This window comes from Rhipicephalus microplus, chromosome 3 (assembly GCF_043290135.1).
Source record: "Rhipicephalus microplus isolate Deutch F79 chromosome 3, USDA_Rmic, whole genome shotgun sequence".
Taxonomy (NCBI): Eukaryota; Metazoa; Arthropoda; class Arachnida; order Ixodida; family Ixodidae; genus Rhipicephalus; species Rhipicephalus microplus.
Window position 1 is genome coordinate 252,104,774 of NC_134702.1, and position 25,284 is coordinate 252,130,057.

At 44.9% G+C, this 25,284-nt stretch overlaps 1 protein-coding gene across 1 annotated transcript in view; it reads left to right on the forward strand.

Moving 5' to 3' along the window:
• The window catches only part of LOC119159839 (endothelin-converting enzyme 2-like), a 78,248-nt gene that overhangs the window by 36,052 nt on the left and 16,912 nt on the right, over positions 1–25,284 (forward strand). Inside the window, exons 2-3 of the mRNA XM_075890898.1 lie at positions 379–462; positions 16,715–16,876. Coding sequence (XP_075747013.1) covers positions 379–462; positions 16,715–16,876 — 246 coding nt within the window. The remainder of the gene's footprint in view (positions 1–378; positions 463–16,714; positions 16,877–25,284) is intronic.

Here is a 25,284-nt window from a genome sequence, read left to right on the forward strand (position 1 = left end):
ATTTTTTGCTGAATTCGATAATTTATTGTGTATTCCAGGCCACGTGCTGTGCTATAATATTTGGCTCGCTGAATTTGATAATTTATTGTGAATTCCAGGCCACGTGCTGTGCTATAATATTTGGCTCGCATGTTGTCGGGAGCCTCTACTACTGATCCGCAGCGTTTTCTGACTATGCTCAAAAAGTGTTACGGGGCCCTTTTAAGATATACCTTTTCAAGCAATATCGTCGACATAACTGAGTTGTGCAGATTTTTTTTCACAGTTATAGCGCTCACAAACACTTTCTAAGTGTGCTTATAGACGAGTTGTTTTGAATCCTATGTGCGAAAAATATCAAAACGTTGTATCACAGCAACATTTTGTTCCACTCTCTAGGTTGCCGGAATCCGCCATCGTTTCCGGACATATATATTATCAACGAGACAACGAGCTGCATCTCAGATGGCTGTAAAGATTTTGGTAAGTGTTGGAAACACCTAAATTCTCCAAATTAGAAAGTAACCGTGGAAGCTCTACTAAGTTGATAAACGATAAATGTATCGAGGTTTTCTACTCATATATATAGTCCTTATACATCATATCTTGGTGCTGAATCTCCTTCAAGCCTGTCTCACTTGGCCAGAGGCGTAAGCCAATCTTTTTCTGAAGGGGGTGGCACCACCACCACCAAGGTTTACAAAACCGTAAATATCAATCAATTTACCTAAATAATTCTCAACATCTGCGCACTGGCACTTCACCTTAATTTTTAACAAGTTGTGGCTGAACCAACTTTAACAACTTTGACAGGCGCTAATCTACTCGCCCTCGTCTTATATCTTATTGCGTACTATTTCTGGTAAATACTTGGCGGTTCTGCTTCACTTATTCTTTAAATCACCTGTTGAAGAGGGACAAGCGTGCGTTTGAAAAAGCCATACTTATCAATGAATCAAATTGGTGGTACTCGTATCGCACAAAAATATTTTCATGCAAGGTTCACGACAAAGAAGAAAGTAGGAGTAATAATGGGTGATGTTTAAAAAAAAAACACCAGCCGACCTTGCCATACGAGAGCCCTTCACTCATATGGGTAAAATGTGAAGATTTGGCGCCAGAAAACCAACAACGTAGAAGCAGCGATACCTATGTTGAAAATTACTAAAGTTTGGACGCCCGCTGAGTTCTGTTCCAACGCTGTGTACCAAAATATGGTAGCTGCAGGGGGCCCCTCACAAAAAAAGAATTAGGAGCAGTTATGCAACGATTCTTCGTAAGCATACTTGTTATAAAATTACAGCACAGTTTCGCCACTGCCTTTTAAGATCAACGCAATGAATGCGATAGCAACAAATTGAACTGTTATGCAAAGTAAGGCTAGGAGATTCAGGAAATCTATGAAATGTAGTGAGCACGGTCGAAGGTGCACTGGGCTGTACCTTTCTCGCATGTACAACAGCGAATTCTTCCTGTGTCTGTGCGCGTATGCGATCCCGCCTTACTTCAGCGCGACTAGCAGTCCGTTGGAGCTGGTCCGTAGGTGTTCTACAACACGCGGAGGCTTCACAAAAGCAGAAATACATAAAGTTATTTTGCCGGTGCTTCTCCTGCATTTCTTTTTTTAGTGTCAGTCGACGCCGACAATAACGGTCATGGTAGCGAAAAGTGCAGTTTCAATACACTTCACCAAAACTTCCGCCTCAAATTTTGCCAAGCAATGCCGATGGAATGGACGCCGGAAGCAGCCGCACTGTGGCAGAAGCTTGGTTGCTTGCTTGTTTTTTCATATATGGCTTCCACCTATCACGGGAGATCACCTATGAAAACAGCGGTCAATATAAAATTATAATATTGAAAGGTTTGATCAAGCTGTCTTATTTTAGGGGCAAAGCTCCTTATAGCGGCACCCGTTCATCCCTCGTAGCCGTTGTACTGTGCAACACGTATAACATTTTGACCTCCAAGGTGGTGCCGGTGTGAGATTTTTCTCTGCGTTGTTGAACAATAAAAAATAGTGCTCAATGTACATGCCAGTGACTGTTAGTGGGGAATGAGAGACAGGAGCAATTGGCTTTCAGTTTACGCGCACGCTGCAATCCCCATTAGCAGCCATTGGCATGTACATTGATCACTATCTGACAAGAAAGGGTAGCTATATTATACTCGCTGTGTGTAACATCCGTAGTTTTAGGAAGGTTTAGCGAGCGTTGAGCCGCAGTGCCATGAATACAATGAACTAGTATATATCATGAATGAACGCGAGGCGGTTAAAGGTAAGAAGTAGATACGAAGCGCACGCCATAAGAAAGTAAAAGCCGGATTCTCTTGTCTCTCATTTCCCATTAGCAGCCATTGGCATGTACATCGAGCACTATCTGACAGGAAAAGGTTGCTATGGTATACTCACTGGACGTAACCTTCATGGTTTTCGAAAGGTTTAGCAAGCGTTGGGCCGCAGTGCCTTGAACACAGTGAACTAGTATATACCATGAACTTGAGGTCATTAAAGGTGGGAAGTAGAGCCGAGGCGCAAGGCGTAAAAAAAGTGTGTTTATGCCACCTCTCATTTAGTCCTTGGTATGTCCGCTGGATGGCGGTGCTTCTATATGGGAAATATATGATGAAAAGATGCGAGTTGGTGGTGCTTGGAGTGTTGAATAAATGGACGAACGGACACACAGACAGATGCATGGATGGACGCATGAACGGACACAGGGGCGGATACATGGACGAACGCAGGGACGGACGCGCAAACAGACGCACGCAGGGACGGGCGGATGGACGCATGGACGGTCCCCCAGAGGGACGCATGGACGAACGGAAGCAAAAACGAATGGACGAACGAATGCTTCGCCTCACTCTCCATCGTTCTCTCTATGGATATAATGCCAATTTTTTCTTCAGCTGTGTAACTAGCAGCGAGACATGCGAGCCTTGTTCAAGAAAGTTAATTTTTTTCTTTTAAGTCCATTCACCAATATATATTATTAATATTGAGGTTTACCATCCCAAAATTACCATATGATCACGAGAGACGCCGTAGTGGAGTGCTCCGGAAATTTCGACCACCTGGGGTTCTTTAACGTGCACCCAAATCTGAGCGCACTGGCCTACAAAATTTCCACCACCTCCATCGGAAATGTAAGCACCGCAGCCGGGATTCGATCCCGCGACCTGCCAGTGAGCAGCTGAGTACCTTAGCCGCTAGACCACCGCAGGTCGATTGACAGTAAATCAGTGATATATATATATATATATATATACATATATATATATATATATATATATATATATATATATATATATATATATATATATATATATATATATATATATATATATATATATATATATATATATATTATTTGTTCGAGTATTATTTGTTCGAGTATATATTATTGTACGAGTGAGATACAGAGCTTGAGTGAGCAGTGCGCTGAGGTGTGAGGTGTAGCTAGTTCGAATCTCTAGCGGGTGCCTTGAAATATACTTCTAATTTATTTGTTTTGTGCCTTTGATATGGATCTCTATATACATAAAAATATCTAGAGCATGATGGTGACGGCAACGGCGACGAGATAAATAGGTCGAGAGTACCAGCATAATCGTTCTCACAATGAAAGAAATATCGCATAGATAAACCATGAGCGGGCTGTTAGCGAGATATTGGCGGGCTGCGTGTTTGGGACGCCCAAGCTACGTAGTACAAGAAGATTTGAGAAAACTAAGGAAGCATTTTGTAACAAATTGATTATCAGCGTTACTTCTAAAATGCAAAAAAAAGTTTTGGAATGCTATATATATTTTGTTTTAACACGAAAGTGCTTTCAGCAGGGGTCCACCAAGAAAGAAGACGTAGTCCACCGAACCCAGTTACTAATACTCTCCTACAATGCATCATACCAGCCTGAGAATCAATGCTTAAAAGTGCGTTATGATGGATTCCAGGACACAAAAACGTAGCTGGCAATGGGGCAGTGGACTGACGTGCGAAGTCGTCTGCTTTCCGCTCGTCAGAAGACGTAGACATCAACTGAGGCCGCTCATCGCAACCCGAATGCGTAGGCAAAGGCAAGAGAAATAGAACGTGACAAATAAAAACAAATTGCACAGAGTAAAGCCAACATCAGGAAGATAGATATGCGACTGTGAAAAAAATTGGCAGATCCCACGTACAGTGGCAATCGATCATATGCGAAGCATGAATGAAAAATGTTGATATGTCACTTTAAAATCAGCACAACGTTACGAGGGGGAGGTAAATGATGCGGTACATGACTTTCGTGTCATGGTTACTATGTTCGGATACGTCGTTTGCTTTTGTGATCTATTCACGCCACGTGATACCAAATTTAGTACATGTGGAGCGAGCGAAACGGCCGCGAGCACGCAATCAGCGGGGTATGTTGTCATGTTCTTACATGATGCGTATGTCAGGATTATCATGTTTGTACCAGTAACATATTTGGTCATCCATTGACGTCCCGTAACACCAAATTCGGTATATCTGGATCTGGCAAGACGGTCGCGAGCGCATCATTAAGGGCCCAATTTACTCCAAAGTAGCGTATACGCGCGCGCACGCTAGGCACAGCGACGCTACGTTAGCAAAACGCGAGCATTCTACAGTCTGACGCCAGGGGCGACCAGCGTTCGTCGGCGCGGCCCGACGGCAACCGGCGCGAAATGCGACATGCTGCATTTAGCGCCGATGCGTTATCCAGACAACATTGCGTCTCCCGCCACGGAGGAAGGGAAAAGGTAGGGAGAGGGCATGCCCAGCCGGCGCAGGGCGTAAAAAGTGTGGCGAAAATGACATCATGGCGGCCATATTCACTAGGCACAATGGCGGCGTTGCTATGGTTAGGTGTTGCACAGTGAAGCTGGTCTAGCAGTGAGCGGCCGCAGCTGCAGCGGAATGTGTGCCTCCCCAGGTCTCGTGCTGAGCCGTGGCGGACAATATCTGTGCTCTGCGCCGCGTTATTGGTTACGCAGTGTTCTTCTGGCTGTTACATTACTCTTGGCAACGTTTACAAACTCTTTGTCCATCACGGGGTTTCAACAGTGCGTAGAACAAGTGCATATCCATGTGTCGTGCGGCGGATGACGCGGATGAAGCAGTTAGTGTTCAGCGAAATGGCGTTGGGCACCATGACGAAACTGAATGACGACGAACGCCTTGCAGGTCAGTGACGGTTGAGCAGTGCTCCTGCTTGTGACAACGGACGCCACTGTTGAGCCCAGCAAGACGCCGTGAGGACCATGTGCACATACCTAGTTTCGTGTTGTGTGTGTACAGTAACAACTTGCATGTGCGTATTAAAACACATTTTCTGTTCCGCTTGGTACACTCTCCACCAGCATTGCATGTAATCTCAATGTAACAGCAACCACGTTCAACTGTCACTAGCACCGTGCTCAAAGTCACCACGGTCGCAGAATGCTGACGCAGGTGAGTTTCACGCGGAACACGGACACAGTGGCAGGACGCTGCGTCAGTCACGTGGCGGAATGCAACCGTAGAAGGCGCACGACCGATCGTGTTGTCTGTACAGTTGCTGAAATAATGACGTGAAAGCACTCGCCGTTGTCAGTGCATCTAGCGCGCGTTCTCTCGTAGTTGCTTCGTTGTCGGCCAGCTGTTACTCCCTGTTATTACTCGGACGAAGCGATTTCGCTGAAGGTGTCCTGCTGGCTCAGAGTGATGAGCCCCGTTCTATTAGTTTCGGATCGTCACGACACACGCGCTGCGCAGCCCACGTGCTTTCCGAGCCGGAGAGGGAGTCACGCCTTCTGCTTCGCATTCATATGTAAAAAAGAGAGGAGAATTTGCCTACTCAATATGGCCGACTTCCCGCTTCATAGCGGCTTCACAACGAGTGACGTCAGGGCCTCTCCTGACCTTTTCCTTCCTCCGTGGTCTCCCGCTTTTCGTGACGGAAGGATGCTGCACGCGGGGAAACGCGCATGCGTCAAAGCAACGAAGCGCGGCACGCATCTGCGAGTATATGGCAGTACTGGCGCGTGGCGTGGCAACGCAGGCGTGACGCGACGAAATGAACGCCGGCGAGCACGTGCACCGTGTCACGTCGAAATGTATTAGCGCCTTGACTGTGACGTGTATTCGTGTTCTCACATGACACGCATCTCAGGATTATCATGTTTGCACCAGTCACATACCTTCTTCATCCACTGGCGTCACGTAATACCAAATTTAGCATATGTGAATCTAGCGAAACGGCGGCAAGCGCATCGTAAGTGTGGCATGCAGTCATGTCGTTATAAGACACGCATGTCGTGATTATCAAGGTTGGATGTGTCATTTACCTATGTCACTCGTTCGCGTCGCGAAATCCCGAGTTTGGTACATGTGCAGCTAGCGAAATGGCCGCGAGCACATCATGAGCGCAGCGTGTAACCATGCTGTTACATGACAGGCATTTCATTTTTATCTTGTTTGCACCAGTATTATACCTTCGTGATCCATTCACGTCCCGTAATACCAAATTTGGTATGAATGAACCTAGCGAAACGGCCTCCAGCGCATCATGAGCATGGCATGTAGTCATGTTGTTACATGACACGCATCTCGTGATTATTATGTTTTCAGCAGCCACATACCTTCATCATACTTTCGTCATTCATTCACGTACTGTAATACGAAATTTTACATATGCGACGCCTAAATAAAATGACAGTGAGCGCATAATGAGCGGGGCATGTATACACGATGTTACATGACACGGTTTGTTGCTTGTATTCGCCGTGCAATCATGCCGTACCATAGAACTTATGCAACATGCCATGTGAACAAAACCACTGCTAGACCTGCAGAACCAAGAAATATAAATCATGACATACATGTCCTAATTGTCATGGTATTTCTAGTCAAGTATGTTGTTCATACTGTCATGTTATGCCATAATAAGTTTGGTAATGATACCAATATCGAAACGGCCAGGCGAGCTAAAAGTCGTAGGCGGCTAGGCTATCTATCTATCTATCTATCTATCTATCTATCTATCTATCTATCTATCTATCTATCTATCTATCTATCTATCTATCTATCTATCTATCTATCTATCTATCTATCTATCTATCTATCTATCTATCTATCTATCTATCTGTCTATCTATCTATCTATCTATCTATCTATCTATCTATCTATCTATCTATCTATCTATCTATCTATCTATCTATCTATCTATCTATCTATCTATCTATCTATCTATCTATCTATCTATCTATTTATCTATCTATCTATCTATCTATCTATCTATCTATCTATCTATCTATCTATCTATCTATCTATCTATCTATCTATCTATCTATCTATCTATCTATCTATCTATCTATCTATCTGTCTGTCTATCTATCCGCCTATGACTTTTAGCTCTCCCGGCCGTTTTGATAATGGTACCAAACGAAAATTGGTATGGCATGATATGACTGTATGACGAGCCTAACCGATTATTCATAAGAATAATATCATGAAGTGTAGGCAATGAATGTCATCATTTACAATACATGGTCTTGTTGCTCTTGCGGCGTTTCGTTTACATGATTTGTTGCAAAACTAGTAACGTGTAACATGACTGCATAGCGAACACAAGCGGCAGACCCTAGGACGAAAATCAGGACATGCGTGTCATGTAACAACATGACTACATGTAACACTCATCATGCGCTCGCGGCCGTCTGCAAGCTTTGTATATGCGAAATTTCGTATTACGTCACGCGAGTAGTCTTCGAGCGTCTGTGACTGGTGCAAACATGATCATCAAGAGATGCTGTCACGTAAGAACATGACTACATGCCACACTCAAGGCACCAATACACTTCGACATGACCCAGCGCGCGTGCGCGCCTGCGTTTGTATCGCGCATCACGCCGACGATGCCGTGCTAAGCGCCGATCTGCCTGCCTGATGCCCGCAGGTGCGCGCCGCACAGCGTTGCTTTGATCCATGCGCGTTTGAGAGCGCCTTGCGTCCCTCCGTCACGGAGAGAGGCAGGCGCGGTGCTGTCGGAGTAATGTCGTGGGCACGAAATGTAGTACGTCAAATTTCGCGCCGGTTGCCGCCGGGCAGGGCGACGGACGCTGGTCACGCCGGAAACGCCGGTCGCGCCTGGCGTCAGACTTAAGAGCGTTTGCGTTCCGCTAGCGTAGTGTCGCTGCGCCCAGCGTGCGCACGCGTCAACGTTACGTCGGAGTATATTGGGCTTTTCAAGATGCGCTCTCCCTCATTTCGCTAGCTTCACATAGACCAATTTTTGTGTTACATGACTTCAATAGATGCCAAACGTATATGACTGTTGCAAACATGATAATCATCACGCGCGTGTCATGCAAGAACGTGACAACATACCCCGCTCATGATCCGCTCGCAGCCGGTTCGCTAGCTTCCCATACACCAAATTTGGTATCACACGACATGAGTAGACGGTGAAGGTAAATGACATGGGCAAACATGATATTCATGATTTGAGTGTGACGTAAAAAAAGATTACACACTATGCTAATAGCGTGCTCGCAACCGTTTCACTACTTCAACACATGCAAAATTTGGTAATATGTGTCATGAATCGCCGACGAATGTAAATGACATGGCCAAACATGATAATCATGACATGCGTGTCATGTAGAATATTAATACATGCTACGCTCATAGTGCGCTCGTGGCCGTTTCGCTAGCTCCACGTATACCAAATTTGGTATTTAAAGACGTGAATAGATGACCAAGGTAAATGACACGTCCAAACATGGAAATCATGACATGGAAGCCATGTAGGGCGTAATGTACCTTGACCTGGTAATGTTGCGCTGATTTTAAAGTGACATATCAACCTTCCTCAATCGTTTGGGACGTTAAACCCCACAAATCAATCAAATCAACCTTCCTCAATCGTGCATCGCATATCGTCGATTCCCACTGTACGTGTGATCATCCATTTTTTTATGGTTATTCTGTACAACGACCCTGTGTTTGGCCTGAGTTGCCCTTTCGCCATTAAAATCTATCATTATCATCATCAGCAAAATACTGTCAATGTCCCATGGCCAAGAACGCTCGGTGAGCCATGGACGAACTTCACGCTCAAAACAGACAAACGTCTACGTAACAGACGCCATTCATCCTCATCATCGTTAGCCTGACTACGTCCATTGCAGAAGAAAAGGCACTCCCATTTTGCGCCAGTCTATTCAGCCTTGTGCTTGCTACTGGCACTTTATTCCCACAAACTTCCTAATCTCATCTGCCCACCTAATTTTCTGTCTGCCCCTAACCCGCTTGCCTTCTCTGGGGATCCAGTCAGTTACCCTTAATGGCCAGTGGTTATCGTGCCTGCGCGTCCACCCGGCCCATGTCCATTTGCTCTTTTGATTTCAACTATGATACCCTTCAACCCAGTTTGTTTTGTGAACAACTCCGCTCTCTTCTTGTCTCTTTAGGTTATTTTTCATCGCTCGCTGCGTGATCCTCAACTTTAGCTGAACCCTCCTTGCAATTCTCATTGTTCCTGCTCCATAGCTAAGCGGCAATGGCAATCTACCAGTCATGATATGAGTGTGCTTGCCAAATGTGCTGAACTCCGTTCTTATTCTTCTAGTTACTTCAATCTCATGGTTCGGCTCCACAGTTATCACCTGTCCTAAGTAGACGTAGTCTTTTACAACTTCAAGCGCACTAATACCTATTTTGAAGTGCTGTTTTTTTCCCAAGGTTGTTGTGAATTACTTTCGTTTTCTGCAGATTAATTTAAGACATACCTTTCTGCCCTCCTTGTCAAGCCCCGTAATCATGAGTTGTGATTCGTCTCCTGAGGTACTCAACAATGCAATGTCATCGGCCAAGTGCAGCTTACTAATGTACTCGCCTATATCTTATTCCTAACTCTTCCCATTCTAGACCCCTGAAAACCTCCTGTAAGCACGCGATAAATAACATTGGCAAGATTGTATCCCCCTGCCGTACACCCTTCTTGATTAGTGTGTTGTTGCTTCCCTTATGGATCACTATGATGGCAGTTCCTGTATATTTCTTCCAGGATGTTTATATATGCTTCGTCGACGCTCTAATTAGCAGTGTCTGAATGACTGCTGATATTTTTACTTAATGAAACGCCTTCTCGTAGTCTATGAAGGCTACTTAGAGCGGCTGGTTGTATTCTGAGCATTTTTATAATAACTGATTGATAGTACGAATGCGGTCGATTGGTGAGTAGCCTGTACGAAATCAAGCTCGTTTCTTTGGTTCATTGAAATCTAGGGTTGCCTTAACTCTGTTTGCAATTACCCTTGTAAATAGCTTCTATACGATGGAGAGCAAGCTGATCGGCCTGTATTATTCTAGTTCTTGTCACCTCCTTTCTTATGTATTAAGATGATGTTAGCATTCTTCAAAGTTCCTGGTACTCTTTCCGTGAGGAGAGACTTCGTAAACAGGGTGGCTAGTTTTTCTAGCACAATCTGTCCTCCGTCTTTCAGCAGATCTGATGTTAGCTGGTCCACGCCAGCTGCTTTGCCTGTTTGCATTACTTCCAAGGCTTTTTTCACTTGTTTTATCATTACTGGTACAATGCTATCTGGGATACTGCTAGTTCTTATACTAAGGTCGTGGTTGTCCCGGCTACTGTACAGATCTCTGTGAACCTCCTCCGCTATTCTAACTATCCCATTCACATTTGTAGTTACCTGTAGAGCACTGCACGGGCCTGCGCTGGGCTCAGGCCCATGAGCTTCGGGATCGGGTCGCGCCTGGACCTGAGTCAGACCCGCATTAGGCCCGGGTCTCATATACGTGTTTCAAGAAATGGGTCCAATATTTGTTTAAAGCTACAAAAAGGGGGCATCTGCATTCTACGTGCGGTGTTTCCTTTACTTCTGCATAAGGCATTGAGATGTGTACAAACAATACGGCAGCAATTAGAGAAAATAAACTATTCGCTCTTCATAAAATTTAAAACAATTAACTTTTTTAAGGTGTTTTCGAAGTGAATGGCATATGCGCTCTTTGGTGCGTCGGTTTCAGTTGCGCCAGCTAAATTAGCCAGATTTCATCGCTCAGCGGTGATTACCACTTACCACCTATCCAAAGATTTCAATGAAATCGCTGTAGGCTACTCGTAGGAAGAACAATATTTCGCCCATTTGACTCGACCAGCGATCTCGACTGACTAAAAGGTACTTGTTTTAATTCCTCCATTTACTGTCGGAATTATTGTTTTTACACATCTGAAGATGCATTCTGCCGAAGTAAAGGGAGTACCGCAGGTAGAACGCACATGCGTCCTTTCTTCAATTGAAAAATGGTATTGAACCTGTTTCTTGAAACACTTAGTATGCCAATATAATGGCGGGTCTACGCTGCTTGGCTTAGTTGTTTTGGGGGTTTAACATCCCGAAGCGATACAGGTTACGTGAGATGAGATAGCTAAGGGCTTCGGCTTATTTAGACCAGCTGTAGTGCATTATCAAGCACTGAAATTGTAAAATACACGACGTCTGGCATTAGGCTCCGTCGGTATGCTACACGTTTTTTCAGGAAATACGTAATATATGTTTTCGCTGTTATTTGCATACCATAAGGAAAGATTTGCTAGGTAGTACTGCTGCAACAGCAACGGTACACGGCTAATGGTATAATAGTGTATATAATATGTGGGAGCTGCTTAATATAGGGGGAAATTTCGAGCATGCAGAGACATACGCATGCTCGCCAAACCTTTTTACGCATGTGCACTAGGTGAGTCGTGAGTAATGAATAGCTCAGGAGCTGTTGTTGGTGCAATTTAGTTGCAAGATGCGAAGTTACTTTAATGACAGGTGCGCCAATCGATGAAAATGTTCTCATTTTTTTGTGCTAGCAAGGCAATTGCAAATATTTAGCCCTTGGCAATCACCCAAAAATGTCGAGGATTTAACTGAAATGTTCATCTTGATTGATGAACATTTGATTGGCTTGATTTACGGACACCGTGCTTTCCGTAATTCGACAGTAATTCATACGCGTTCTCAAATGTCACAGCGCAAGTGTACTAATGGCGCTCAAAAACGTGTAAGCCTCCAGCGGAGGAAGTAAGATTTTCATATAAGCAATTCCATGATTATGATTTCCTGCTCTTCTCTTTGAAGCAGGGGGCGCGGGTGTATAGGCACGGGTGCATTGGCATCTTTTACCGGATAAACGAGCGATGGCCCCTGTGGCAACCAGAGTTCAAGAATTTCGCATCCCTTTTGATTTCTTCCCCCAATTTCTGCTGTTTTTCGGATATTAACGGATAAGTAAGACGCATCGAAACTGGAAACACAAGCGCTTACTCCTGTAAAAAATAATATATACAGGTTGCACGTGCTTAGTTTATCTTTCCTAGGTGTCTGCAGAGTACGAACATGCTTGCGTCCCACAGTTTCGCAAGCTGCACAGTTGCAAAGAAACTATGCACACCGTCATAACAAACGTGAATTTAGCCAAACATGACGTTTCGTACTCGTGATTGTTGATACGTAGTTTTCTCATTGGTTCAGGTATTCGGGGTTCAACGTTTGCTCATTATGTCCGTATGCTGCTTTTATAGTTAGACACTTTCACACTAAGTATGTCTGTTTTAAAGATGATAGTCTTTCTTGCGGACCTTCAACGCGAAACTTTTGGTCTGTCTGTCTGCACATTTGTCTGTTTGCCCACTCTTAACGGCATCGGGTACTTGAAACGGCCGACCCCAGCCGCAGCGACGGCCAATGTTGTTCAAGGTTGAGCGTTCATGCTTGTGCAATTGTCAATTAAAAGTCACTTTTTGTGCAAGTCTGGGACACCATAACAACACACATATATTCTTCATAGGCATCTCTTACTAGAAAACGCATACATAAGTAATTTTAAGGACCGTAGCGCTTATCACGCTGTGCTTACCATGTAACGCTTGCACGGAACGGGAAGTGTTTCCAACGCTTCGCTAAGGCGAGATGGTGGTGGCACTTACCCGTCGCCTCTTGTTCTACACCTTATCACTTCTGCGACGGGCGCGCACGGCCACGCGCTTTGTTTTCCAAAAGAAACTGCCTGATGTCGCTCATGGCTCACGTGTGACCTGACTTGATGCGCTCGTGAGCCACCGCTGCCCGCTCGAGGCACTCTAACGCAGCGCCTCCGGAATACCATTCACCGATTTTCTTGCTCAAAACATCAAATAAATGTTTTGTTCACTCTCTCCACACGCACGACTGTCGTCGTTTTTTTACAAACATGCAATAAAAAGTTAGTTTTATTTGTGCCGAACGAATTTCATCTTACTGAGGAATCCTTAGCTTAACTTCAGCCTCTTCAGAAAACACGAACAAAGTTTAAAACAAGATTAAAACTTTATGGCCACATTGGACAAGCAGCGAGCGGACCAGTGCATTGCGCATGCATCTGCAGGGGGAAAGTAGGGCTTCTGCGGCAGTCCTACTCCTCTCAATATTTCGCCCTTTCCCTCTATTCGGGGACCTCACCAGTGACGTGATAAAAGAAATTTCCTACTCGTGATTTATTTCTATTAGGCTGCCCGGCAACCGCCAGTGGTAATAGCGGCTGTGCCACTGCCGAGAGTGAATACTTGGGAGGTATAGGGAGTTTCCGCCTCCTGGGAGTCCTCTCCGAATGATCTAATGTAGTTTTCTTAATTGCATGGCGTAATAAATGACGTTTACAGGGGACTTGTTACATTTACTCGACAAACCCAGCTTGCAGGCAAATTATGTAGACTCAAACTATAAATGTCTGCCGCTTTTTCTTTTTTCCAATTTATGGCTGTAGTACATTTCGTAGCCATTCTCTGAAATGAAAAAACAAACAAACAAACAAGATTATGTTGTTGGAACTAGGTACATGATACAGGTTAAGTATAGTTTAGTTGTCCTGCGATAGTTTCCCGCAAGTTTTACGGGCGTACGTACCTGAAAGTACACAGAATATACCAGTTAAATTCATGACACTCAAAGAAGTTCTCTAGACAGACTAGAAAATATCTTGTTTGCGCCGAGTATCCTCCCAGTTACTGAATATTGGACAGTGCCTAGCTTATGTTCTAGGCATAATCCACTGACATGGGCTGGGCCGAGTCACGCCCGGAACAAACCTTCCGGGCCCGGTCCGGGTACGGGCCGTATTTAAAAACACCGGGCCGGGCTCGGACAGGCCGGAGCATGAGGTTTCGGGCCGGGTCGGCTTGGGGCGGTAAAATTGGCCCGGGCAGTGCTCTAATTACTTTGCCTTCCTTGTCTCTTCTGCATTTCCGATGGAGGCGGAAATGTTGTAGGCCCGTGTGCTCAGATTTGGGTGCACGTTAAAGAACCCCAGGTGGTCGAAATTTCCGGAGTCCTCCACTACGGCGTCTCTCATAATCATAGCGTGGTTTTGGGACGTTAAACCCCACAAATCAATCAATTCTTGTCCCTTAGTGCATACATGTGGCTTTTGCCTATCCCAAGTTACTCTTCACTGCTTTGACGCTTCCTCCGTTCTTCAGAGCATGTTCAATTCTCTCCACGCTACCTTCTTACATCAGATACTTTACGCCTAATATTCAACTTCGTAAGCTCTGCCGATTCTCTTTTGTCTATTTAGTTGTTTCGGCTTCTGTACATCTCTCTGTAAAACTCCTACACCACCTACCTTATCTTACCCATATTTTTTATGTCATTGCCTTCCTTGTACGATAATGCATATTTCCAATTTTCGCCTGCTCAATTGTCTCCATGTTATGCCTTCTGATGTCGGCTACCTTGCGCCTATTGATTAACGAAAGTTCCGCTAGCTCTATACCGTTGGTTGTCTTTGAAGCTTGCATGGATTGCCCTCTCTTAATAAATTTTTTCGTCACCATAGATAGTTTTCCAGTTTCCCTCTAGTGTCAACGCTATCGTAAGTTACCTCACTTAAAGCCTCGAATCGATTCTGAAGCAAAACTGTGAATTCCTGTACTTGTCCTTCCACCGCTAGCTCTTTAATTGGCTACTTGTGTATAAACATATGCCTTATCTGTATCTGTTCAAGCCACACGAACACACACGGAGCCGGAAGTACAAAGATTAGACAAATCCGTGTAATATCCACCATTCCCATGCTCGTAGAAGCCCCTTGTGTTGGAGCTCCCATAGACACTAGCGCCAAAGTTCCCTGTAGCGTATATTTAGGAAACTCTATGCCCTCCCCTTCCCTTGCTTTGCAAGGCCGACGTAGGCAGCGTCTGCTTGTAAAAACCAACTGCCCGATCTGCACAACTGTTCGCGGGCCACCTCGTATATGTGGTAGTGGTAATGGTTAAAAGAGGGCGCCTAATTTTTTCAGCCCCGTTGGGAGCAGGGCGCAACGCCTCGTATATGTAGGCACTGCCGCACCTTAGCGTTCCAACACTCGTTGAAGGCAACGATTCTCTTTCATTTGATAAATTAGAACAATAAAAACGAAATAAGAATTAGGCATTCCCAAACCATACCAAATTACGCAACGTTCACGCGATATTTTAAGCACTCTGCGACGCATCTACTCGAGTTCTTCCAGTGGGAAGATGCAGGCGGAATTTTTTATTGCTAGGCAAATACGTCCTCTTACCATTCTATGGTCACTGCATCAGATCTTTCTAACTACATCTGCATCCTGAACAATGCCTGCGTGAGCACAGAGAGTGAGGTCTATGTAATTCTCAGTTTCGCCAATAGGACTTCACCACGTTCACTTGCGGTTAGCCTGTCTTCTGAAGTAGGTATTCGAGATTCGTAAATAATTACGTTCTGTGAACCCTGCTATTAACTGCTCACTGGCAATTCTAGGGCCGACGCCATAATTTCCTTCTGAATGGTCTCTGGCCCGTTTCTTCCCCACTTTAGCATTGAATTGGCCCATCAGATTTGCATATTATTTGTTTCCTTTATTATTTGCCGACTCTACGTCTTCATGTAAGCGTTCAACTGAATGATCATGTAGGTTCGGTGGCCTGTACAACCTTCATCTTGTACCTTTTATTACCCTAATTATGATACTTGCCACCCTCTCATTTATGTTGTACCTTTATATTGTCAGCGATATGGTGCAATATATACTACATATATTATATGGTATATATTAGACGAAGTTGAGGTGAAATTGAGCGAAATAGACATAAGACATTACTTGTTTTCATATACTAGAATAAAGTCCTATGCTTCGTTACTTCGCGTATATAGTAAAACGGCACGCTGAGTAAATGAAAATGTTCACTTCATGTGGAACATGAAGGCAGCGTCTAAAATCTTCCTACACTAAAAGCGCATCAGCGTAAAAATTTTTATGGTAAGCGAATGGAGTACGCTATACAGTACAATTTCTGCAAATGTCCAACAAAGTGGACACAGAACCATCCGCATCTGTGACACCTTTGTCAGTGCAAGGCTACCAGCGCGTGAGTGAATTCTGCAATTCATTCGACAACTATCATTTCAATTTGGCTTATAAATGGTGCAACGTACCTAACACTAACTTGATAATGCCCTGTCTTCGTACATCATTGAACACACTTAGCACTAACGTAATAATGCCCTGCCTTCGTACATTATCTTTCTTTTGGGCTTAAAGAAAATCACTACAAATTTGCTTGCGCCGACCAATCATTTCAGGATTGAACAGCTGCATATGCAATACTAAAGCACCATTTTGCTTTTTTTTTTTACTAAACTTGTGCCTTGTTGTGTAGCTCATCTGTACCTATCGCAGTGTCTCGATTCTCGGACACTGTTTTGCCTATGGTGGACCCTTGCGAAGATTTCTACGAGCATGTCTGTGGCGGATGGCTGCTGAGGACTCATGTTCCACTGGATGCTTTCGCCGTCAATGTCTTCTCTGAGAGTCAAGCCAAGTTCAACGATGATATTATGGGTAACTATGCCAGCTTACGGTTGACACAATTTCATGTCGCAAAGCTATCATGGCATTGTAAGGGGTGATTCTCTTCTGAAGGCCAAATCACGATCAAAGCACGTGAAGTGTTTTATTTTGTGTGGCTTATAAACGTTGGACTCGTCAGCTGTAAAACTTTTTATCGACAGGACAAGCTATCTTGGTTTCAGTAATGGTAGCATTGGCTATTTTTCAAAGGAGTCAACGTCATGTCATTTGGGGTGACGACAAATGTTGTTTCCTTTTCATAGACTGAAAGCAACGAGTAGCATGCAATGTTTATAATGTGGTAGCTAGGCCCTACGAGTGAATGCTAAAAATAATACACTCTATTTATATTTTCTCAGAAGGAGACATCTGTTTCTAAATTTTGTATTTTTGAAGCAAGAAGCACAACTTTGATATTTAGAGTCAGTGATCGTGGCTATAGCAACGTATGCTGTGTTTTTAGTGGGCCAAAGATGCAACTTTCTGTGAACCACGATGTTGCTGTAGAATGCGTCTTGCATGCAAAGGGAGAAGTGTCCTCGCCTAAAGCGTATGCATCGAACGGCGCGAGCGCCTCCTACCCGACGCACATGACTTTTGTATTCATTTAAAGACGATAGTCTTTCTTGGGGACCTTCGACGCAAAAAGTTTGGTCTGTCTGTCGGTCGCTATGCACGTTTGTCTGTTTGTGCACTCTTACGCGCACCGGGTACTTGAAATGCCCGACCCCACCCGCAGCGCCCGCCAATGTTGCTCAAGGTTTAGCATTCATGCTTGCGCATTTGTCAATTAAAAAGCAAATATTGCACATGTCTGGGGCACCAAAACAACACGTATATATTCTGCCTGTGCGTCTTTTACTACAAAAGACATACATAAGTAATTTTAAGAACCGTTGCGCTTATAACGCTGCGCTGACCATGCAACGCTTGCACGAAAACGCGAGCATTTTCAACGCTTTGCTAAGACGAGACGGTGGTGGCACCTACTCGTCACCTTGCGTTCTACATCTTATCCCCTCTGAGACGTGCGCGGACGCCCGTCTCCGAGCCACGAGTTTTATTTTCAGGAAAAAACTGCCAGATGGCGCTCATGTCTCACTTGTGACGTAACTTGATGCGCTCATTCGCTTTCTCTGCACGCTCGAGGCACTCTAACGCAGCGCCTTCAGAATTACATTGACCGACTTTTTTGCGCAGAACATCAAATAAAGGTTTTGTTCACTCTCTCCCCACGCAAGACTATCGTCTTTCAACGACATCTGCACATTAGCATGCAGATACGGAGCCAATTTCGTTTTCAGTCGGCAGGCCTACTAAACTGTTTTACATGTTTGTGGAAGGCACAAAACAAATGAAAACAATTAGGTGCGTGTTTTCAGCATCTTAACCCATTGCAAATTAATATCGGCTAGCCCAAAAATGCGCTACCTTAAAGTGGTAACGCGGTGGCATAAACGGTAGTTTTCCGAGTGCATCAACTCCAGCTGCTATATTATCGCTCTAAAAATAAAGACTAGAGAATAAAATCTATGTTTAGCACGCGGCCGAGGCTGAAACTTTGTATTCATGTGATGCTGTTTAGGTGGCACACGTTTTGACAAACAAACCCAGCATGCAGCCCCGCAACACCCGTTGGCTGCCCATAGGGGCCAAAGGGGGCTCGCGGAAAAAGGCATCATAATGACGGACGCTGTAGCAGACGACCATGGAGGAAGGGAACAGCTAAAGAGAGGCCCTTACGTCACCCGTTGTGGAGGCGTGGTGAAGGTGGAAGTCGGCCACATTGACTGAGCAGATTCTCCTCTCTAGTTTACACCTGAATGAGAAGCAAAGAGCGTGACTCTCTTTCCAGCTCAGAAAGCACGTGGGCTGGGTGGCGCACGTGTCGTGAACGATCTCAAAATAACGGAACGGGCCTCAACACTGTTTCAGAGCGTTACCGTCGGTGACTTCGACGAAATCATTTTGTCTGTGTATTAAGCAGCGAGTAGCAGCTCACCGACAAAAAAGCAAGCACAAGAGAATGCGTTCTAGATGCACTGATTACGGTGAGTGCGGAGTCAATGTTTTCATACTTATATTCACGCACTCCACAGACAAAACGATCGCCTGTGCGCAGCCTTCTGTGGTTGCGTTCCGTCGCTCACGCGGCCGATGTGGCGCGCTGTCACTGTGCCCGTGTTGCACGTAAAAGGTAACCGCCTTGAGCAATGTGAAACCGCTGTGACATCGTGCATGGTAAAGGGACACTCGAACTCGTTGCTATAATGCCCGATGTCGAGCATAGCAAGGGGAGAAGAAAGGGTGTTTTAATACGCACATGCAAGCTGTTACTGTGTGGATATTGAACATAAAAATGCATATGCGCATGTGAAGTTCTCAGCTCAAATGTTTCGTCCATCGTCTAACACTGCACAACTTTAACTTACCTGCAAGGCGTTCTTTGTGGTTCCGTTTTGTCATTGTGTCCGAACAAAATTACGCTGAGCACTTCAAGTACTTTTTCAGCCAAACGGCACATCAATAGTTCTCTACAATATTGAGGCTGACAACAGGTTTTGTAAAGGTTGATAGGAGTACAATAACCACCGTGAGAGCACTGTGTAGCTAACAACGAGGCAAAAAAGCATCGATATTATCCACCTTTCTTCAACACAAGCCATACGAAGGCTCACATGCCGTCACATGCCGCCGCCGCTCACTGCGAGACCAGCTACTACAGCTATAATGCACAGCACGTAACCATAGCAATGCTGCCAAAATGACCAGTGAATATTGCCGCCATGACGTCATTTTCTTCACACTTTTTTCCCGTTGTGCGCCGACTAAGCATTCCCTCTCCTCTCATTCGTTATACTCCGTGCAGACGACACTGTTGTCTCCACCCCGCAAGGAGGTGGAAGGATCTTATTGGGTGGATGGATGCTAAGAGCGTCCCTTTGATAACGGTGGGGTTAAATGTGTGCCATCAGGCTCGCAAGAAAAAAAAACAAGAACTTCCTTTTGACGTTGGCCTAATGCCCTTTTACTTAGAATAAACAGATCTTATTACAGAAAAGAAAAATGTAAATTGATGGTCTAACTCTCTACCTCTTTAGGCAAAATGACGCCGTTTTCCCTCGATTTCTGCGCTTTGTATCCACTTCTCTGCAACCAATACTCTAACCGTCTCTTACATGCTTCTCTCGCAGACGCGTTCAGCTTTTCATGGTTGTTCCCAAAACCAAAGCCTCATGTAGGCTTTTACCCACACGTATACCTGGATGGACATCTGCACATTCAATCGGAACATGTTCCATCATTTGATCAGCTCCCCCGCAATATGTACAGAGCCGTCCTTGAACACCGCACCTTGAACACCACACCGTGTGACCGGCGCTACGCTGAGTGCCTCTCCCGGACGCTTTGGAAATTAGCGCGCGGGCGCAATGATAGCTGTAGGCGGGGCCTTCGCCACGTAGTCATGCTAGAATGTGATGGCTCGATTGAACAGCGTTTGCTTTGTGGTGAAGCTCGCAAATTGAGAAGTCGGCGCCGTTTTCTAGAAACGAAGCGACTGTATCTTTTCTGCAAGCGATCGTACTAGTAGTAAACATCGCCCCGTACGTGAGCGAAACTTTCAATCCATGTTGTCACTGCCACAACTATGCGATACAGCGGAACAGAAAGTATTTCCGCAGCTCATACGACTTTTTTTGATCAATTGATAGTTAGGCGCCGTATAATGGGTAACGAATATATCATGTAAGGCTGGACATCTTGCGATGTTCGAAAGTTTTGATTGGTTATTGACCTGCAAAGAAAAGAAGGTGGCGAGTCGGGTAATCTTAGAGAACCGATATTATAACATTTATGTGTTACCAATAGCGCTGCTTTCATGGGCCACAGAAATTACCTCGCTATTATTCCACCCTTATGCTCTTCTCAGTTGTAACTGTGCTTCTTGGTGTTTTTCCTGCAGATAAATTAAGAAACGTTCTATCAATTTTTCTACTGCAACCATACGGGAGAATCAGAGCACCAAGTTAGCGCCTATGACAATTCTTTACTTCTCTGAGCAGGTGCTGAATAAAACGTCACTTCCTTGTTGTCTCTTGGTGACACAATGCCCGCTTATCACTTTATATCTTTTTTGGCTCCAAACGTTAGCCCACTGCGCCAAATTTCTTCTGAAATTTTAATTCCTAGCGCAGTCCATTTTCCGGCTTTTTTTTCTCTGCGTGATAAATGGACTGCATATGTTCGGTAGTACTTTATTCCAGTATAGCCTTCCGACAGAAGGATCGTACCGAAAGAGCCGGGAGACGAAGGACGACACATCGTACATTTAAGCCTGAGAGAAAATACGCAACGTGCTATACCTGCGATAAAAAACCGTCCTCTTTAAACTGGGAACCGAATTGTGTATGGGGCGAGGTTTATTACTTGTACGATCGCTTGTACAAAAAGCATGGTCGCTTCGCTTCTCAAGAACCGCACCGGCTTCACCGCAAAGCAGGCGCAATCCGGTCGAGCCACTGCGGTCGAGACAAAGTTTGCGCAGCGCCGATCACCGCCCTAGCGGAGAGAGGGCTAAGCTCCGGTCGCTGGAACGAGCCACATCTGCTTAGTTTTCCCATTGCACACACGGAAAACGTGTTCCTTGGGGCTTTTCTTTCGCATTTTGCACGGTATGGGTGCCAATAGTTCGTCATCCTGGAAAGCAGGCACACACTCCTGATGTATTTTGTGTAGCCACAGAAGTTCAAAATGACGAAGGGCTGGAAACTGCCCGTAAAGTTCTAAAGCTTGATTGATTGATATGTGGGGTTTAACGTCCCAAAACAAAGTTCTAAAGCTTCAAAAGTCAGCAGTGCGAGGAGGAATGGCGTCAAAGTAGAATATGGCAGTTTGTCAATACGTCCGTGGTCTTGTCACTTTGAAGATTTTTTTTGTCGAGCACAATATTATGAACTTTTACAGAGAGAAACGTGACATCCGGAATCATTAGAAAAAAAAGTGCGTTTGTTAACTCAAGTGACAGGAAATAGACAACCGCTGTATATATCGCTATTGGGCACCGGCTTTTCGAAACAATCATTTGTAATCTGAAAGCGGCGGAACTTGCTAGCTTAACACACCACTGTTAAAATACCGCATCGTGAGTACGGACCCCTTGAAAATGTTGTTGTCACCAGGTGACTGTAGACTTCTTGGCACCACTCAGTGTCAACAGATTTATGCTGCATGTTTGCTCTTAGCGTTTATACGTACATGTATTGTAAGCAAAACCCACTGACAAGTTAACAGGCTTAGGTATTGCGATGCAAAGATCGAAGTCGTGAGTTTTAATTCCCGCATACACCAGCTGTGTTTTCATGGAAGCGAAATGCAGTTCACTGTGCTTAAATTTAGGTGCATCACGTTTTCTGTATACGGCGCATGTGTGCACTGCTGCTGTTACCATGTTTCGGTTCTCTAACCTCCTCAAGCTGTATGCTTACAGCTTTCTTGCTAGGGTGGCCTTCAACATTGTACTCCAAGGATGTCGTGAATAAACCTTGACTTGTCTTGACTTGAATGGCAGACGGGGCGTATTGGTTATCATATATCAAGCGTGCGGTTGGATGACACTCAACCTAAATAGAAGTGGTGCTCGGTGCGTGTGCAACCTCTGTCCGTTGTTGTCGTCACAACGTACCCTTCCAATAAATTTAGGTGCGCCTAAAAAGACTCAATAGCCGGAATTAATTTAGAGTCTCACACCACGGCGTGCTTCTTAATGATAATATGGTTTTGGCACACAAAACAATATAACTTTGCATGCGCCTGAGCCACGGGCGATATACCCGTGGCTCAGGCTGCCGCTGTGAACATGGGCTGAGCAAAGGACTGAGGCGGCAATACAATTTTTGATGGTGTCATGAAATTACTCACGGTTATAAGGAGCAAATATTGGCGTATATAACATGAAGATGACCCAGCGAGCTGCCAATACAACCAAAGTATCATTCGAAACGGTGAACACGCTGCGTGGTCAATGGAATGCATATTACTCGAAATGAAACATGCGCTGCGGGAAACACGTATGGTCAAAGTGGGCATAAACACTTCATCAATCTGCGTTCAAAGAAACAACAAAAAATCCAAGGTGGCACAAAACTTACGATACGATGTTGTTCACAACGGATTTTGAAAACTTTGGCAAACGTGAAACTCTTACAAAACTGAACACTGCGCATTGCAAGGGTGCCAGGGAGTCAACAGGGCAGGCGTGGGTTTAGGCTCTTAACACTAACTTAATAAATTTAAAACTACGCGACCAAGTTGGCATCCAAGCAGTTGAAATCGGAACGCTGTTACAAACGAACGCTAGAGCGTGGTGGTGGTTTGTTGACAGCTCCGAGAAGGCACGACTGCCGCAGCAAATGCATGTTCTACCGGCAACATACAGATATAATTCGTCTCAGATTTATTGCCTTAGAAAGGCGGCTGTTCAGCATCAACATGCAGGTATCACTCGATAAAAGAAATTGAGCTTGGTCCCGCAAAGGTTTTTTATGAATCGTTCTCGGTTCGGGTGAGATTCATACCATGAAAACGGTTTTACAATCTTTTTAAGCCTTCGGAGCAAGATCATGTGATGCTGCACGTGCAAAGCGACCAGGCAACAGGACGTGCAGAGCGCGTGAACGTTCTGAGAGAGCGCAGGTAAAAGGCGTAGAGTCCCTACAATATACTGGCTAGTCTGCCGTCTCCGCTTTCCGCCGCCGCCGCCGCCGCCACTCGGTAATGCATGCAAGGGTGGCGCTGTACGCTATAGGAAAGCAGCTGGCACTACAAGCGCAAGTAACATCCAAGTGTGAGACAATCTAGCAGAAAAGTCGGAGCGCGTAATAGTCACTGGAGACTAGAATTTAAATCGATGCGCAGAAGCTAAGAAAGAGAGAGATAGAGGCGGCAAGAGGGTTACAGTAAGGAGGTTCCCCGGACATAAACTGCAAGCAGTCATGAGGTAAGCGAGCGCAAAACTGAGAACTAAACCTAATGGACGAGGCGTCGCAATATTTGCGGGTGGTCTAACCAATGTTTTAAATGAATATTCGGCAGGACTAGCGACCACACTGGCAAAAGGAGTCGATGACAACCGTGCCATTTCCACTCAGGTACAGGTAGTTATATGCACGATACCGGAGGTACCGGTGCGGGACGGCAACCTGCAAAGAGCGGTTGTCGACACAAACAACGAGATATGACCGATGAGTCAAGAGAAAGGCTTCAAGGCAATGGAAATAAACAGAGAAGTGCATAGGTGGGGTGGTTTTCAACGAGACAGAATTCACTTTGATAGGAGGCTAGGTCATGAGGTGGGTTGGTGATTTGCAAGACGCGCAGTAGCTTTCTTGGGGGGCACGCGGGTCCATTGTGGTACAGGATATTTAGTTGCGCCGAAAACAACCAGGGAACTCTTTGACAGCGGTATAGGCAGATACGATTCCAAAGTGGCAACAATATCTAATACACGCAGAGTCCAGGAGAAAAATTGACGTAGGCACAAGGGCCAAGCAAATTCAGATGTAAAGGACAATAATTACCATACAGGGTGGCAGGAATAGGTTGAAGTGGGGCGAGATAGATTAACATCTAAGAGAGGAGAAGCTGATGCCATTCGGGTTTGTAGAAACACATCTTAGGGACGAGGAACAGCTACCTAGCAATATAATACTACGCATGGAAATATTGTAATAAAACAGAAGGCAACAGAAAGGGGGTGGTATTGAGGCATTCATTCATAAAAATACAGACTTTCAAAGGGTCAAGCATGAGTGCAGGGAACATTTAGGGCTAAAAGATAAAGTGGCAGGGCAGATGATGCCCCTGAGCATTGTATACTTGTGCACAGGGGCAAGAGCCAGAGAGGAAACCCAAGAAATGATGCAGTGCATAGAAAATGACATTGAAGAACTAGAAGAAGAGTTGGAGGTATATATATTAGTAGATATGAATGCACACATTGAAGATATGGAAATATATACTGACGCAACAGGCAGAGTTCTAATGGATCTGTGTGAAAGGCATGATTCAATTATTTGCAATAGTACCGAGAAGGGCAAAGGGCAGATAACATAGGAGCTGGGAAGGCTGCAGTCGACGATAGATTAGCAATAATGTCCCATAGGATGTATGATCGGCTAAGGGTGATGAACATGGATGGATATGGGACCAGTGTTTAGTGTATTATTTTTTTGCATTCAGAAGGCACTGAAAGAAATAGAGGAGACGCTGGTAAAATTTCAGCGATTACACGTAATCAATTTTCATTGTAGCACTTTTGTACAATTCTGGTTACATAACAAACAGCAGTGATTGCACAGTTGAATTGTCTTTGTGCTTGATAAAGAAAGCTCGAAGTAAAG